This window comes from Uranotaenia lowii, chromosome 3, assembly GCF_029784155.1.
Source record: "Uranotaenia lowii strain MFRU-FL chromosome 3, ASM2978415v1, whole genome shotgun sequence".
Taxonomy (NCBI): Eukaryota; Metazoa; Arthropoda; class Insecta; order Diptera; family Culicidae; genus Uranotaenia; species Uranotaenia lowii.
In genome coordinates this window covers 157,129,748-157,148,430 of record NC_073693.1, presented here as the reverse complement: position 1 = coordinate 157,148,430, position 18,683 = coordinate 157,129,748, and the positions used below count along the sequence as shown (strand labels likewise).

The window sequence follows — 18,683 nt, the reverse complement described above, 5'->3', positions numbered from 1 at the left end:
ATAATTTTCATAAGATTCGTCTTACGAAACGCTTTTTAGAGTGAAAATTATTTTTCATAAGAGGCTTTGGCTTGTGATATAGCTCAGTTGGCAAGTCAGTTGCTTCCTGAGCCGATGTCTGTGATATCGAGCCCAAGAGTAAATATTGATCAAAGTGACACCGGATAAGTTTTCAATGACTGCCCGCCAACTGCATCGTTGATATAAGTCGCGAATGACATAAAGATGTTAAAACGAATATAATCGAAACAAAAAAACCGGACAACATAGATTTTTCGAAAACACAATATCCTAATAATGTTTTAACACCATGAAAATAAAGTGAATAGTAGCCTGATATGGTGTTAAAATATAGTATTCCAATCTGAAAAAGTAAACCAATGATAGGCATCTAAAGCTTTTTCCTAGTAGTAAGGAGGGGATCGCCTAAACTTTGCATATGTATTGTAGTCAGTTTTTTCGGCTTGTAAAATTTGAATAGCACATGAACGACCTCGTTGATTGGTTATCTTTCGACTACAGTAGATATACCCAAGTAACAGAGATCAAGCCAATTGGCTTTTTTGAGTTTTAATATTGTTTTATGAAGACTTTTCGATGGCATCCCATTTTTAAAACGGTTTTATTGTAACATAGGAAATGCTTCATTTATCGTGTGTTTTAAAAGAGCCCTGAAAGTTTTGCTAAAACTTGAATAAAACACTATCTTAAGAGTGTTGTAAAAAAGTTGCAAAAGTATTGCTAAAGATTCAATAAAACACATTCTTTCCTGTTTTTATTAGAGCTTTGGTAAAGGTTTTAATAATGCGCTCAATGCGCTTTTAAAACTAGCGTTCAAGCCAAGTTGAAAAACTGATTTATTGGAACATTGGATGTAGGCATGATAAAACTAAGTGACAGATGATTTGACAATCGAGAAGAACTTATACACGCTTAAATTTTTTTACCTCTTTTTGAGATAGCATAACCTGTTTTGAAAGGATTATCACTCAAAATTGAGAAAAACGTTCTATCAAAATGATATAAATTAACACAGCTCAATTCTTCTCAAAAATAAAAACAACTTTGTTGTATCCGCATTCAAATTTCAAAACAACCGTAAATTAGTCCACATCATTATTCGCTCAATTCTCAGGGTTCGAATAAAAGCCCACTGTGAATAAACGGTTTTTGTGATTCGATAAGAATAAATGTATTAGAAAATTCATTTACAAGTACGCCTATTAAACTACTTGTTTTATTTATCCATCTCTGTCTCTCAATGCGAAGTTGATCTTTATTTACGTCATCCAATCCAGAACTAACAAAATTATTTTCAGATAAACCGTCCTTGAAAATTTCTGGAAGACTGCAGAAACCGGCTTCAACTCTGCAAAGACGGAGAAATTGAGTTTCATCACAAGCGAAAATGCTCATTCTAAATCAGCCTCAACAAGTTTCAGATGATGTATTCAGAATGAAGACCACTACCATTGGCCGATCATTGAAAATAACGATTTATTTAAAGCGTAAGGCAGTTCTGGTAATAGTAAGCAAAACATCCGAAGGACGTTTTAAAGAATCGTTTTATCGCTTCCAATTGTTTTCCCATACAACTGTTTTAACAGTTTTTAACTGTTTTACATAACCTAACTACAAATTCAAAATTCAATCATTTCGGAATTCACGATTCAGGCAATGTTTTTAGAATTTCAATAATCGTTTGCTAAACGTTTTATTACGCTTCAAAAATCATTTGGTTATAATCCTTATTTATGCGGGTTATTATTTAGCTTTGATCCCAGGGTTTTGATGACAGAAAATGTTCTATTCCAAAATAGTTTGAGATTATTTGATAGCAATACCTATTTGTTATTTAAAGATGATTGACCATCCTCATAGTCAAAAGGAAACAAAACAAAAAGTTGCATGAATGCCTTTTGCCAAGCAACAAATCGAAATGTTTTCATTTATTGCGAAAAACTTCTCTTTCTCAAAAATGGATAAATCCATCATGAGCGTGTATTCCATTTAGAGAAACGTCAAACGAAGCTGTGATTCAAGGTCTCTTAAAACCATTTAAAAACTGTTTATTGAAATTGTTTTATTACCACATTTTTCTAACCGTCATAAAACTATCTTAACACTGTTTTACAACTGTCTTAAGATTTTCAATATTAATTTACTGAGCGCCATGTTGATTGTGAAATTGAATCGAAATTACTGACGCCATGTTGCTGTAAATAATACTTTAATACTAAAAACTAGACATTTTCATCAATTTGACAATGTTGACGGTACTATTTGTTGTATAGGTGATGAATTTCAATGTAATACAAAAATTGCATCATTTGAACCAATTTATATTTTCTTTTAATAAAATTTTTTTCATTTAAAAAATGCTTAAAATATGGTCAACCTTGATTTTCTCTGAGGCGCGCTTATGTTTTGATGCTATTTCGTATATACTTCACCAGAAATCTGAGGTTGCAGGAAGTTTCTTGCTTAGATATATTGAAAATGAGAATGAGAATATTTTTAAAATATTTTAAATGGAATCTTTACCTATCATCAAATGCTTGGGAGAGTAAGTGATAAAACGAGAAAAAACGTAACAGAAAGCTTCCACAGTAAAATTTCTATTAGATTCCACAGCTGCCACAGTAAAATTCCTATCAGATTTCACAGGTCCCACAGTAAAATTCCTATCAGATTCCACGACGTAGTTTTAAAAGAGCTGTGGATAGTCTGAAGAGGGCTCAAAAAGGTTTCTTAAAGCTATGTCTATAAGGTCGAATAAAACTATTCTGTTGGATGTTTTATTATAGCGTATAGAATTAGCTTTAAAAACGTTAACAAAATGGTCCCTTTTGGCCATATGTTAACTTTAAAGTAGTTGTGCTAATAGCGTAGAATGCGCTTTGGCTTATAAAGTAGCTTTAGGAAATAGTCTTAAGCGAACTGTTAAGGTTGGAATAAAACTTAAATTGTTACTTGGGATAAGATAACAAAACGGAAGTTCAAACGAATTATTAGGAAAATTAAAAAAAGTGCGATTTCTCTATGACCGGACATCAAATTGTTGTATATGACCGGACAAGAAAATATTCAAGATTATAGATGATTCCAACTTAAAACTTTCATTTTTTCATCTCTATAACACCCTCAAATGGTTAGCAGAAGATAAGGATTCAATAACAAAACTATTTTGGTCCTCTGAGAAACTTTAAATTTTACTGTCCGGTCATAGACATTTTTTCTTTAGTTTTTTCGAAACAAATGTTTCATTCTGGTTTGTCAAAAAAAACTTTAATGACTGGCCTAATAGAACGTTTAGTATTGGAAAACACATACTCAAAGACCTGTGCAAGTGATTTCAGTCATTTTGCCACGTTTTCTTGCCACAAGTGACAACTTTGGTGAAGTAATTCATAGTGTCCGGCCATAGACAACACTTTTTGAAATGGGTGAAAACTAACATGAAATGATTTCTCTTACCACAAGGATATGTTGTAAATTATTTTTTTTCTAATATAGTTAAGTGATCATAATATTGATACTCTTCGAATCAGTAGAGGAACCAATATTTACAAAAATCTATTTGTTTAGTTATTGCTAAGAAACCTTAAGTGTCCGGTAGTAGACACCTTCCCCCAAATCGTTAAACGAAGTTATGGAGTTATTAATTTTATGTTCTTCTAAATGGTCGGTTTGAATTGAAGTTTTTCTTTGTGAACGTTAACCATTTTGTAAACTCATATTTGCTTACTTTTCAGTACGTTGGCCGGAAAAAACCCAAGGTTGAAGGACCGGATGAGGCCGAGCAACTTCTTTTGATGTGATGATGATCTGTATGTATAAATGTAATTCCAAACAAATTAGCCGAACAATATAATGAAAGTTTTTAACAGAAATTGTTTTCAATTATTCTCATCATACGTGACATATCCTGTTTTTATAAAACCCTGTAATTGAAAACAACAATCTCTCATTGAAGTAGGTGTTGATCTGCAGAATTCATTTGTGTCATAAGACAATCTTCAATGATTTTTCTTATGGCGCCACTTCATAGGAGAAAAAAAACTTACTTTAACTTAAACTTTCTACTTCAACTACAAGATTCCTTATCTCATACAAAAGAAACAAGAAATTGTTGTATATGAAAAAATCATAACGTATGCGTACTTTATTTTGTCGTGAACTGCACTGGCTCACAGTGCTAAGAGAGAACAGAGAAGCTTTATGATAAACATTTCAGAATTTTATCCGGGCTGTTTCCGGTTTAATACCGGTTTAATAAACACTTTTCCCTTCCTATTTTTTTTAAATAAAATCTTCAAAAATCTGAATTTGCTTAAATTTGACCAATCAACAGTACAGAGTTTCTTTATTGAATTTTTATCCCAATTTCTAGTAAATATCCTGAACTCATATCATTTTCCAAATTATCATCCTCAAATTATTATTAAAAAGACCTCATAGTTGAATTGCTCATATCATTGAGTGATTCTCTTAACATGAATATTTCTATTTTTTAATCTTATCTTTTCCAGATTCAGATTCCAGATTCGGCTGGTAAATGGTGGATAATGTGCAATACGAGACCTCATAGTGGTCATATCACCTCTTATTCACAACTCCTATCTCTACCTCCCCGTGGTACCGGCTGGGATGCGAGTAACCTAAGCAGAGATCGGGTACCCAACTCCGGTGGATGCTTTGGTCGCATGCAGACTGAGAAGGTGGCCGCACGCGTCTGTTCCCCAGGTCAGGTGCGGCATGCAACAACAATCAAGCGTCTGTTCTCCAGGTCAGGGGTGGCTCAAACAGCGTCTGTCTGGCAGCGAGCGGCTGAATTTATGAAATGCGGCCCCCGCCAGCTAAGGCCAAGATGGCAGCCCCATTGTGGGATAGGGGCTTTAGGCTAACAATCTACTGTTCCCGACTTGAAATTGTTAGGGAATCCGAAAGAAATGACCGACCTGGAACTCTGGCGACGACTTTTAGCATGAAAACACGGACACGAATTGGAACTTGGAACGTTTTAACCCTTGCCCAACAAGGCAAACTGGAACAACTTGCTAGAGAGGCTAGCCGCCTCAAGCTTGAAATGCTGGGACTGAGCGAAGTCCGTTGGCCTAACACTGGAGAACACAAGACACAATCCAGGCAAGTCCTGCTTTACTCTGGCATACGAGGAGAACATGCTACTCGGGAACGAGGAGTTGGTTTCCTGTTAAGCCCGCAGGCCTACGAGGTCCTCATTAGATGGGAACCGATAAACGAAAGAATAATCGTAGCCAGATTTAGAACACGGGTTAGAAACCTTATAATGGTCCAGTGTTATGCGCCAACTGACGTTGCCGACTTGCAGGAGAAAGAGCAGTTTTACAGTCAACTGAACAGCGCGGTAGAGAGAATTCCGAAGGGTGACATTCAAATTCATTTGGGCGACTTCAACACAAAGATTGGCTCCGACAATCGGGACCTTGAGCGCATCATGGGGCGCCATGGCCTAGGACAGATGAGCGAAAACGGAGAGCTGTTTGAAGAATTGTGTGGCAACAACAACATGGTGATCGGTGGATCGCTCTTCCCCCATCGACCAGCACATAAGGTCACTTGGGTATCCCGAGATGGCCGAACAGAAAATCAAATTGACCACATTTGCATCAGCCGAAAATGGAGAAGGAGCCTTCTTGATGTTCGCAACAAACGAAGCGCAGACATTGCATCTGACCATCACCTCGTCCTTGGCGAAATACGACTGAGAATTGCGCGTGTCCAACGGCGCGAGGAAAAAGTCGGGTGTCGATATGACGTCCGCCGGTTGGAGAATCCTGAGGTGAAAAGGGCATACGTTGAACAGCTAGAATCCCGAGCCTCGGAATTGCCGACAGACGGAACAGTCGAGTGTGGAATCAAGAACGCCTTTATCACGACGAGCCATGGTACTCTCGGTAAAGTTCGTGGAAGAAGATGTGAATGGATGTCGGATGAAACTTGGAGGATGGTCGATGATCGGAGAAAGGCGAAAGTCGGAATTGAGCAGGCATGTACCGGGTCAGCCAAAGCAGCCGCCCGCTTACGATATGTGGAGCTGGAAAAGGCAGTTAAACGAGCTTGTAGACGAGACAAGATAGCCTGGACAAACTTCCTAGCCGAAGAGGGAGAAAGAGCCGCCGCCAATGGAGATATCCGATTACTTTATGACATTTCTCACCGCCTCAGTGGTGCAAGGACTAATGCAAGAATGCAGCTGAAAAACCGAGCAAGTCAGTTATTGACCGATCGAACAGATCAGCTCAAACGATGGACTGAGCACTTCGAACAACTTTTCCGAGTAACGAATAGCGATGGCCAACAGAATTCGCAGCTCGAAGCGCCAACAGTAAGTCGCATAAATGGCGTCAACTCGGAAGCGTCCTCGCTGGCTGAAATAGAAGCGGCAATCAAAAACATGAAATCCAACAAAGCACCTGGGATCGATTGCATCCCTGCTGAAATGCTGAAAGCCGACCCTGCCCTGTCAGCACAAATGTTGCACTGTCTTTGCGCTGACACCTGGGATACTGCAACATTCCCGGCCGACTGGATGCAGGGTATCCTCATAAAGGTCCCGAAGAAAGGAGACCTGACAGAGTGCGGTAACTGGCGAGCCATAACGTTGATCTGTACAACCCTCAAAGTACTCTGCAAAGTGATCCTGAACAGGATCCAGGAAAACATCGACGCTACACTCCGACGGCAACAAGCTGGATTCCAACCCGGAAGATCATGTGTGAACCACATCAAAACTCTACGAATAATGCTGGAACAAATCAACGAATTCCAGGACTCTTTTCTGCTGATGTTTGTTGATTTCGGAAAAGCATTGGACCGACTTAACCATGAAAACATCTGGGCGGCTCTAAGGCGAAGAGGAGTACCAGAGAAACTAGTCCATCTCATCGAATCACAATACGAGGCATTTTCATGCAAGGTCTTGCACGACGGTGCTTGTCCGAACCAATCCCGGTAACTGCTGGAGTGAGACAAGGATGTATCATATCACCGCTACTTTTTCTAATCGTAATGGATGAGATTCTGACTGGATCGATTGACTGTGCACCGAACCGAGGATTGCCGTGGAATCCTTCAACAATGGAGCAACTGAACGACCTTGACCTGGCTGACGATATTGTTTTGCTCGCCCAAACACAACCGGACATGCAGAGCAAACTCGACGACCTCACCGAAAGTTCCAAGGCAGCAGGTCTCAAAGTCAATGTCGGAAAGACCAAGTCGATGGAGATCAATACAGCAAATCCCTCCAGTTTCATGGTAGCTGGGCAACAAGTTGAGGAAGTTGAGTGCTTCCAGTATCTTGGTAGCCAGATAACGCCTGATGGTGGTACCAGGAAAGACATCGAAACCCGGATCAGAAAGGCCCGTTTTGCATTTGCGAGTCTCCGAAACATCTGGCGGTCACGCCAGATCTCTCTACGAACGAAAATCCGAGTTTTCAACTCAAACGTCAAATTGCTGTACGGGTGCGAAACTTGGTGCACATATGCGGTGACGACGCGAAAACTGCAAGTATTTGTAAACCGCTGCCTGCGGAATATCATCCACGCTTGGTGGCCTGGCAACTGGATCTCGAATGAGGAACTACATCGCCGGTGTCATCAAGGGCCGCTAGAAATCGAGATTCGGGAACGTAAGTGGAGATGGATTGGGCAGACGCTGCGAAAAGATGAAAACGAGATTTGTAGAAAGGCGCTGGACTGGAATACAGAAGGACATCGAAGAAGAGGCAGACCCAGAAACTCGAGGCGGCGAAGCCTAGCCGCTGAAATCCGAACTGTCGACGAGAATCTTGACTGGGACCAGGTGAAGACGCTGGCTCCGGATCGTCAACAGTGGAGGTCTTCTACCACGGCCCTATGCACCGGAGGATCGGCGCGGGATCATTAAGTAAGTAAGTTTTCCAGATTCAGTTCATTGAGATTTTCAAGTTTTGTGTTGTTTCTTCAGTTACCGAAGTTCAGATGGAATTTCGAGAACTCAGGATCTTTGTTTAGGTACTAAACTCATTTGGATTCCTTATTTGACTATTTACAACGATAACTGATTCTGTGTTTTAAACATTTAATCTCTATTCTGATTTTTTTTCAATCGATTATTTTTGCACTTAAACCCAATTGGCTTTAAGGGCATCGAATGAAACTTTTGCCACATTTGGGATAACAATTTGATAACCTTATTTTATCTGATGAGAATCATATTCATAAACATCTCATGAAAGGGTTTTTTTTGTGTTTTAAAGATATAAAATTTAAATTCACATATGGTACAATTTCTGATTTGGCTCTGATTGTAACTTCGAATCTCTTTTTTTTTTTCTAAACTTGAATCATATTTTGTTTCTCAAAACTTGTTTTGAAATTATGATTTAGATTTGAGACGCTGAATGGTGGTTCTGAATTTATCCTGATTCAAAGTTTTGAATTCTTAAACTCTTATACCTATGTATATGTATCTCAATGGAAATTGATTTTAATTACTTTGCTTTTTTTAAATTTTGTACTCTATGTATCAAATCTTCATGATACTGCCCAATCGTCATTAGGTAAATATTTCTTGATAAAGCACAAACCAGACGATCAATGATGAAATGAAAATCATTTAAAATATCTATCCGGTCATCTTTCTAAATCAGAGGTGATAAGGATTTAAAAAAAAATGAAAATTGAATTTTGCATTTTTCAGCTCAAATCAGAGCCTTCATTTTAGAGAAACTTCTCAACTCTTCCGCAATGTTTGCACGTGATTAATTAACAATTTTTATTTGAAAATACGAAACTTGTTATACGCAGACAACATGGCTATTATACTGAACTCATTCCAGTTCTTTTAAACGTTTTAAATGTTTTGTATTCTCTGGAATAGCATTTGAAAAAAAAAAAAAACCAAATCATAGAGGCCCCCCGAGAAAAATTGCCCCGGGTTCCCCGACCGATGGCTTAATCCAGCCCTGAATGTAAAAAGATGATCTTTTGTTAAAAGTTTGATTTATTTTAAGTTAGTTTATACTCAGACGCTCAATTATCATAAAATAAACCAATTAAACGCTACACCAGATAGCTGTCACTGTCTTTTGGCTCAAATTAATTGAACTCTCAGCAATTAAGTTTTGTAGAATTCATCTCTTACCCAGACCAATCGGTTTTGATATGAGTCATTTGGGCGATACGATACGATCGTCAGTGGCTTATCAACCTTGATCGTGAAACGATCTTCATTTTAGTTGTGATTGTTTGTTTGTTTTAATTAGTGACCCTACAGCTTTAATTAAGTGAGAATCATGTTAAAAGTGTTACTTCCGCTTTCGTTGTACAGTTATCTGGTTCATGGAGGTGAGCATTTTGATCGTATTTGCCAAACTGGTGGTGCTTCTTACTTGGTATTGACAACTTATTCATTTGAACTGTTCTGACAAATCTGCCACTAGAGGCGACTCATTCCAATTCTTTGTTTGTCGTGTGCTAGACATTGTGGCATTTATTGTTGTTATAGGCTTTTTTTTATTTTTTGATTACAGATATTATTTTATGGAAGAATATTTTAAATGAAAATGAAATGCATCTCAAACTATGATTACTTATAGTTTTTATTTTAAGGTTGTGTTTTTCGGTTAAAAACGTTAGAACTGAACAACATAAATCAGTTATTGAAATTGGAACCACTATTGGGAGCAAGCATTAGAAACGAAGTGCGTGTTAAGTGTTGAATTGAGTGATTCGATATTGGATTCAAAAGTTACTAATACAGACCCGCAATAACAGGACTTATAACAGGACAAACACAATAAACATGTTTTTGTGTTCTAAAATATTGAAAGTATACAACGAGAAAAAAAATTTTTTTAAAAACTTATAAAGTACTCAAAAATTACAAAAAATATTGAAATTTTTTAAAATTAAAGAACAAATACAAACAAAAGACTAAAAATGCCAAAAAATAACTAAAAATGACGCAGAATGACAAAAATCGCAAATATCACAAAAAAATAAACATTATAAACAAAACAAGAAAAGCGAAAAATGCATCAAAAACATGATAAGAAAAATTAAAAAATGACTTAAAATGATCAAAAGTTGTCTAAAATTTATGTAAATGATGCTGATATCAATGTTTTTTGTAGAAATAAGTGTAAACAAAGTTTTGAAAAAAAAAAAACTGTTCGATTTTGGCAACGTTCGATTTTGGCAACACACAATGTTCGGCGTGTTGCGAAAATCGAAATTAAAATCTTTGCCCTCTACTGCATATAATTTCATATGAGTTCTCGATTTTTTTCCAATTTTTTTCAGCGTGATTGAGTACTGTAATGAAATTCATACAATTTGAATGCATCAACAATTCAAAAAGCAATTATGAAACCAAAAAAAATGTTTTAATTATCTCATTTATCTCATTATCTCAAAATAACTAGAATCATCATCAAAATTCTCTATTGAATTTTCAAACATTTTTCTAAGAAAAATTGAGTTCCTTGAGACAAGGAATTTTTGTCTAAGCATGAATTTTGATCGAAATTTCATTCTGAATTTCGATTTTTAATTTTGATTCTAGATTATGATTCTCAATCGGAATTTAAATTCTAATACCTACATTAGGGTTGCAATGGATTTTTGGAAAAAATATTTCTCATGGTCGTATTTTAAAAACCTATCATATAAATTTTGAAATTGACCCTAAAAACTGACCAGTGTGAAATTTTAGCTCCATCGGACTTGAATCGAAATTATAATTTTTATGACAAATGACTTAGAAATGCATGAAACGTCGTGAAACGTCCCAGTAAGTAAATTTTTGATAATTTTTTCTTTGAGATAACACCAAATCTAGACGTTTCACGCATATTTAAGTCATTTGGCATCAAAGTTAAAATTTCGATTTTCCCGATTTTTTGGTCCCCCTTACGTGATTTTTGAAATTTTGAAGTTAATTTTTGACAATTAAAAAAAAAACGATGGATGTCGACGTTTTATGCATTTTTAACACAATTGACATCAAAATTAAAATTTAGATTTTCCGATTTCCTTTGGTCCTCTCTTTGATGATTTGAGAGGGTCCAAAACTCGACCCATTTGGCTGCCACCCTAACCTACATAATTCACATTTTGAATTACTTATTTGGTTGATTATTTTATTTTAATTAAACCGAATAACTTTTTTTACAGCATGCAGAGTTTATCTTCAGGGCAACGTGACACAAGACAAAGCACCTCTTCTACTGAAATCGAGCAAAGGCTCCCAATACGAGCTTCTTGAACCGAATGGGGCTTACTTTCAATGGCGTGCTGGTGAAAAGGCAGTCATTGGATGTGCCAATGCTAAGAACCAACTTGAGGAATGTAAGTAAAGCTGTTTCACATCTTTGGGAAAAACATATGTATGTTAACAGATTTTTATTGCTTTTAGCGAATGATCATTTCCATAGCATTTCGTGCGTTCGGGATCAGGAGTTTAAATTCAACGGTTTGCGCTATCTGTTCAACCAGATAAACTGCTCATCAGACGTTCTAGCTTCAATTGTGGCCCAAAATAGACCCTGCGCTGGTGGTTTAGGACAAATGTATGACATTGGGTTCGAAGTTTTGGGTATTCCTCTGGTAAAGTTGTTCACATCATGCTACAATATTGCGAAGTCTTCAGTTATTTATACCGAGCATCAGATATTGGGACGATCGATTGAGGGTAAGGAAAATATAAAAACAAGGTTTCGTTCGTCAGGATTTTATACAGGTACCTCATTCATTTCCAGTTGCTCAAATAAACAACGTTCGGCCATCGTTCAAAGTAGGAGGTCTCAAAACGAGGGTGCGACTTTCGTCAGTTTACACACAAAATGCACAGCGAGCTCGACTTTCGGAACTGCTGGGATCCGAGGAGGAAGCCAACAAATATATTTCCTCGTCTTCGTTCTTTGCCAAAGGTCATCTCACGCCAGATGGCGATGGAGTTCTTGACAATTGGGCTGCAGCCACCTATTTCTATATCAACGCAGCCCCGGAATGGCAGGTGAGAAAATGTTTATAATTTTGTTTTAGAAATTTGACACTTTTTACCTATTCTTGAGTCATATAAATGTATTTCGTAGTATGGAAAATTGCGATAATAGGTGATATGAATTTAAAACTAGCGATTGCTTTGCCAGTTTATGGTTAGCTCGATTTAAGGAATATTTTCTTTAATCCTAAGTTATTACCATGAAGGTGCTTAAAGAATGTTTCACTATGCAAAGTGTCTAATCTCGTTTTACATAAATTCTGGAGAAATGCAGCAAATTTTAGAAAAATTGAATGATTTTCTGTGTCAAACCATTTAAATTGAGACTGAATTATGTTTTTTCTCAGTGTAGTCTTCGTAAAAATATTCTTGAAAAAAGTGGAACATTTCAAAAATAACCGGAAGAGTGGGACATTTAACCCTAATCCGCTCTTGAGTGTCAACATGACACTATGAGATGTTGACGGCTTATAACTTTATTCGGGTGCTTAGCTCTCAAAAAAAAAAAATCATGAAATCTTAAATTTTGCATCATTACTTTTTTATGGGCGCTCCCTGAAAATCCAGGCAAAAAACTCTTTGATGTTTATAAAATGTATATTTTTGGAAACCTCGTAATGTTACTCAAATATGATTCTCAGACAATATTAAGCTACAACTCTTTATTTGAAAGTTATTCAAAGTCGAAGAAAAAATCCGTAAAAACATGCTTCATAAAAATACCATAGACCAACCACCAAATGCCCAAAAAAATCCCGTAGCACCTAAGAGAGCTGAAGTTAGAAGCTACATGTTGTGCTTAAAGATATTTTTATTTTTTCCTAGATCATGACCACAAAAATGTGAAAAGTGGTGTTAAACTGCACTTTTCAATAAATTTCAGTTGAATTGGAAGGTTTAAATAATTTGATACATTTTCGCATCTTTAAATTATCAAAATACAAAATTTGCAATTTTAAAATTCACCTTCAATATGAAGAATAGAGATTTGGAATTGAAGAACTGAGGCTGATGATATAGGGTGTCCCATAAGACTGAGTCGATTTGGGGTGATGTCACTTGAATTTTTTGATACTTTTGTAAACTAATTTCTCGCGGTACTAACACTAGTAGATTGTACTAGCTAACTCGCGACACTATTTTTTGTCACCAACAAGTCAAAACCTTTCACTAGAGGGGTCGCAAGTTGAAATCGGAGCTAAACTAATTTCTACCCGTACTAACACTAGTAGTTTGTACTAGCGAACTCGCGGCACTATTTTTCGTCATTTACAAGTGAAACCCTTTCACTTGACCGGTCGAAAGTTGAAATCGGAGCTTAACTTATTTCTTGCGGTTCTAACACTAGTTGCTTATACTAGCGAACTCGCGACACTATTTTTCGTCACCTACATGTCAAACCCTTTTACTAGAGGAGTCGCAAGTTGGAATCGGAGCTAAGCTAATTTCTCGCGGTACTAACTCTAGTATCTTGTACTAGCGTACTCGCGGCGCTATTTTTCGTCATTTACAAGTGAAACCCTTTCACTTGACCGGTCGTAAGTTACAATCGGAGCTAAAATTATTTTTCGCAGTCCTAACACTTGTAGCTTATACTAGCGAACTCGCGACACCATTTTTCGTCATCTACAAGTCAAACCCTTTCACTAGACTGCCGTGATATGACGAAGTGACGCATATCCTTTTTTTCGATTTTGACTTTTTGACGTTATTTCGTGCGTTTTGCTATGAGCTTTCAAATACTTTCAACAAATCTAGAAAATATCAAAAAGATTTTGAGAAAATCGAGAAAAACGAATCGCCAAAAGTGCGATTTATACGCCGAAGTGACACATATCAATGCGTTTTTGAAAGCGATACAGAACAATTTCAATAACCCGTATAATTTTCAAGCGACGTTCCTTAGATTGGAAAAAAATCATTTTTTAACATGAAAATCTGTTTAGAATAAAATAGATAAGCCCCCCCCCCGCCTTCCTCAGAAAAAGGGGTCTCAAACAAAGAAGTTGTCGAGCCTGTTTTGTAAATAAAATTTGAATGCAGTAGAATAAAATTTATTTTTCTTAAATTTTACGTTGTTTTTATTACAAATAATTTTGTTTGTGTGGTGAAATCTATAAAAAAAAATTTTCAAGCGGTGTACTGGAATTTTATTTACGAGAAGAATTCCAAATTAAAACATGAGAAGAAGTTTTTTTTAAATTTGAAATATTTATTTACTAAGAAAATCATAAAAAACAATAATTATAAATTTATACTCCTTCAAAAACTTTCTTTCATCGAGTTTTTTCCAAAACCCTTGCTTATTTTCTGGCATTGGTGGAGTTTTTGTTTCTTTCAACCTCTATTCATTTGTTTTCATTTCTAAAGGGAAGCGAAGATTTAAGGCCAAAGTACGGTGCGGTGCGATACTTCCTTGAGTTGTTTTTCTGTGAGTTATGAAAATTGCTTCCAATTTCCTTTTATAAGTGTCGACTAGCTCAGGCGGCTACTTTGTCAGGGTCGGCTTCCACTAGCTAGCAGAGAAACAACAACAGGGGTGGACTGGGATAAAGATACGGCAGCAGAATTCTCTCTGGCAATATGGGCTCTCGGACCTAATTTAGAAAAAATGTATTTTCATTTCATGGACAGACATTACAACAGTAGGAAAGGGAACCGGTGCGGCCGTTGATGTCCTGGTCCTGGAATGCAGCATGGTGAATGTGCCCTGGAGGCGGGCCCGCAGCTGGAGATGAATGGCTTGATGGTTGATTGCAGATGGTGGGGAGAGAGAGAGCTTGAGACGACGAGAATGAGATTCGGCGACGGACGGACGGACGGCTTAAGATTTGAGTGTGGTAGGCGGAGAGGTTAAGGTATTGACTGCTTGAGGAGGGGCTAAATGACGGGCGGAGCCACGCACCTGATTATTGATAGTCAATTTGTTACCTGTGCTCCTGCAAGGCCACGTGTCTGGTCCTTTCTCGGTCGTCCCAAGCCTGGTATCTCCACAGATGTTGCTGGATGTTGCAGGATTCCTGGGACAGCCAAACCCCGTGCTGGTCAGAGGCCCGTGTGTCTTCAGAACGAACCTTGAAAGCCTGAAGAGTTCCCAGGCAGGGTTTTCCGGGCCACGTGGTCGCTGCTTGGAAAGGCGCGCTAGGTGTCGGCAAAAGCGCTACCTCCCCTTTGTTCCTGGGCACCAGCGAGATGAAGAACCCGGCAAAGCTGGAACGGGTCGGATTAATGGCGGCTAGACCCCCGGCTTCGAACAGATCGGTTTCTGTCTGGTCTTTCCCACTGGCCACGTGGACACGACTTCGGCGATGCGCTCGTCAACGGAAGAGCGCTTTCCCTTTCGGATGTTGTTTGACGTTTCCTCGAACCACGGACAGGCAAGGAATCCGGTAGGGAAAAAGTCCGGTAACAGCAGCTGGTAGAACTTCGATGGTGGCTCGCTTTTGGTGTAGCAAATGTTGGCTGGGTACACTACAGAGCACTTGAGCACACTTGTTTCTTCCCAGAAGAAGCTACGTGAAACACGTCTTCCCTGCTTGAGCGTTCCGGACTGAATGCCCGCTTTACTGCCAAGCCGTCGTCGTTGCGCTTTGTTTCGTTCTACTCTCCACTTTTTCGCTCGATTTTCGCCTGAGTTTCCGGCTGTCAACAAATTTTCGGCGATAGAGTTGGGAGCTATTGGCTGTCGAGTTCGAATGGTAGGAGTGAATGTAGGGTGACAAAAGACACTGAAAATAATCTCGCTAACAAATATTCATATAAACAAAAGGAGCCAACAAATAAGAAAATGGATACAATACTAATTTATATTTACTTTAAGTTATATTTAGTTTAAGTTATTGTGCATATTACTAGGAAGTGTTCTGAAAACCATTGTTACTGTTTGACGGTAACACTTTAAAACAAGATTTATAATAAAACGAAAACCAATCTCTGACGAGTTTCACCTCGTTGATTTCGGCCAGTTTTGGTTGCTGGACACCCTTTTTTCAAAACCCTTTAATTTTTCCTCACTCGAATGCAATTTAAGAAGATCCAACGCACTAGCCATTTTAACTGAAGAATTAAATTTGTTCCAGTTGCACGAGAAGCCTATGGATAAACGCCACTCCGACGGAGATTTTTCAAATCAAAACAAACATTTATACGCCGAGATGACGCATATCCATTTGAAGCAATTTTACGAACTTTACGCAGAATAAAAAATTGTATTTAAAAGCCTGCATTTGTCATCAATCTTTGCATAAATTCAACACATCACATTTTATGAAAAGTCACATATTACCAAAACCATCAGAAACTCGGTTTAAAAGATGAAACAAAAATGATGTTGATTTTTCAGTACAAAATATTCGATTTTCCCATAAAAACCTAAAAGTTCAAATTTACTCATGAAAACGTTAACATTTCTGCAAAAAACTATACATGAGTTTACCAAAAGAAAGCCCCCAGAGGTCTGGGGTTTGAGAAATTCAAAAATGAACCCTAAACGACTCAGTCTAGTTTCCCACATCAAATTGCATCACTTTGCAAACGCTGTAGAAAATCACCCATTGAGTATTGTTGATTGAAAATTTGCATGCAGATAGCTAAAAGTATACTGTTTATAATGTTTTTTTTTTCGAATTTCGAAAATTGAAAATAAATGTAATAACTTGAAGAGAAACGACTCAAATTTATTGGACGCAAACTTCAGGAAAATACTCAACTCTCTTTGCTGCTGGATTTGCGATGTTTGGTCAGTTGAAGGTGCAATCAAAGCTGTAGGGCAGACTTCTGCACCATTTCGACCTATTTTCATTCGATCCACTGTTCAAAGGATGCCTGATAGTAATATGAAGCCAAAAAAGTAACTTTTCTATCCAAGAACATAAATTCCTCCAACGCATCAGAATAAAATTCATTTGCTAATATGAAGCAGGTACTCATTGAGCATCTCAATAAGATCAATTTGGAGGAAGAAATGATTTTTAAGTTTCAGTAAAGAAAGAGCTGCTTCAGATTTAGTACAAAATCTTGTGAGTAGATTTGGGCCCAATGTACGGTTGTACGAATATGGTATTGAACTGTAATGAAGTAAATTTAATCACAAATAGTTGAATGTTTATTGTCTGAAAGTGTGATAAGAATGGGTGAGCTACTTAATTTTTTTATTACGGTTATTTTTTTCTGTGATGCAATTTGATTTGGAACACACTTTATTAGCACTTATGTTTTGTTTCCATTCAGCAAAATTCAATATTTCATCATACCTTAAAAACTGTTCAACTTATATGTTTTATTTAACCATATTTTTGAAAATTGCATTCAATTTCCCACGAAAAATCACAATCGGTTTACTAAACTCAAGAATGCTGCCTAATGTCGCAATTTCGGTTCATTATGAAAGAAAAGCTGAATATCATTTTAAGCAAAACTGAGATCTGAATAATTGATTTGCAAGTTCTTCTCGGTTACGAACATCAATTATTCCCGTAATTGATTTTAGTACTGCATCTACTGTTCCACAGGTCATCAACGTTGGCAACTGGATCCGCGTGGAGAACGCAGCCCGAAAAGTGGCAGCCAACCTCAACGATACGGTTTCGATTTATACCGGCGTGTATGACATACTAACCCTGCCAGACCGAAGAGGCCATCCGGTTCCGATAACGCTGGCCGACGATTCCCAGGTGGAAGCACCCAAGTGGTTCTGGAAGGTGGTTCACCATGCTGCTTCCGATTCGGCAATCGCACTGGTGACTCTTAACAATCCTTTCGCCAGCCGCGGGGAGCATCTGTGCACCGATGTCTGCAGCCGGCATGGATGGGCCCACAAGGAGTTCCAGGACATACGAAAAGGATACACCTACTGCTGCACGGTGCAGCAACTCCGGGAAGTAATCAAATTCATCCCCTCCAAGGCAGAAGCTGCCAACATTCTTCGATTTAATTAAATTGTTCCTTCCGAGTCGCTTTGGCTCTGTCGGAGGAACTGAAACCATTCAGATGGTATTTGTCTAGAGGTGCAAATTTTCGCATTGCAAATTCGGATCCCACTTTGACATTGCGATTCGAGATTCCATAAACAGGTGTGGTGCAGAAAAGTTTGAGCGGCAAATTATCATACAAGAAGCAGATATTACTCAAAAAGCGCAAATAAAATTCCATGAATATGCATTGTATGAATACCTACCTCAGTCTTGGGTTCGGCTCAGCATTGGAGAACATGGTCGTTTGTTTCAAGTTTTCAGAAATTTTCCTTCAAGCTCTGGGGAGAAACTGTAGGATTTTTTTACTTCTTCATTCCACATCCTGTAGACATCGAATGTAACATTATTCAATTCAGTATTTCATTTTTGTGACTGGAGTACGACAACCATCGAATGTAACTAATAATTTTGAGTAAAATATTTCAAAAGATTCGCAATACTTGGGATTATTTGGTAATTTCATAGATTTTTTAAATTTACTCTTCATTCTTTCACGTTCGAAAGAAATTTTTAAGTTTTCAAAGATTAGGTGCATAATATAAAGAAAAAAACCGCAACACAAAAACCTAAAAGAGTGTTTCCTCTAAAAAAAAGTGATTCCTCGAAAGTCGCTTTTATGCACTTATATCTACACGTTTTTACCCGTTTTTAAAAGTTTTTTAACCATCCGTAGAA

At 37.6% G+C, this 18,683-nt stretch overlaps 1 protein-coding gene across 1 annotated transcript; it reads left to right on the top strand.

Moving 5' to 3' along the window:
• Positions 1-9,239: 9,239 nt before the first annotated feature.
• LOC129754736 (uncharacterized) lies at positions 9,240-18,212 on the top strand. Its single transcript, XM_055750950.1, has 5 exons — positions 9,240-9,377; positions 11,208-11,381; positions 11,449-11,724; positions 11,792-12,048; positions 17,547-18,212. Exons 1-5 carry the CDS (start codon positions 9,326-9,328, stop codon positions 17,970-17,972), a joined length of 1,185 nt encoding a protein of 394 aa, XP_055606925.1. The 5' UTR covers positions 9,240-9,325; the 3' UTR covers positions 17,973-18,212.
• The last annotated feature ends 471 nt before the right edge of the window (positions 18,213-18,683 follow it).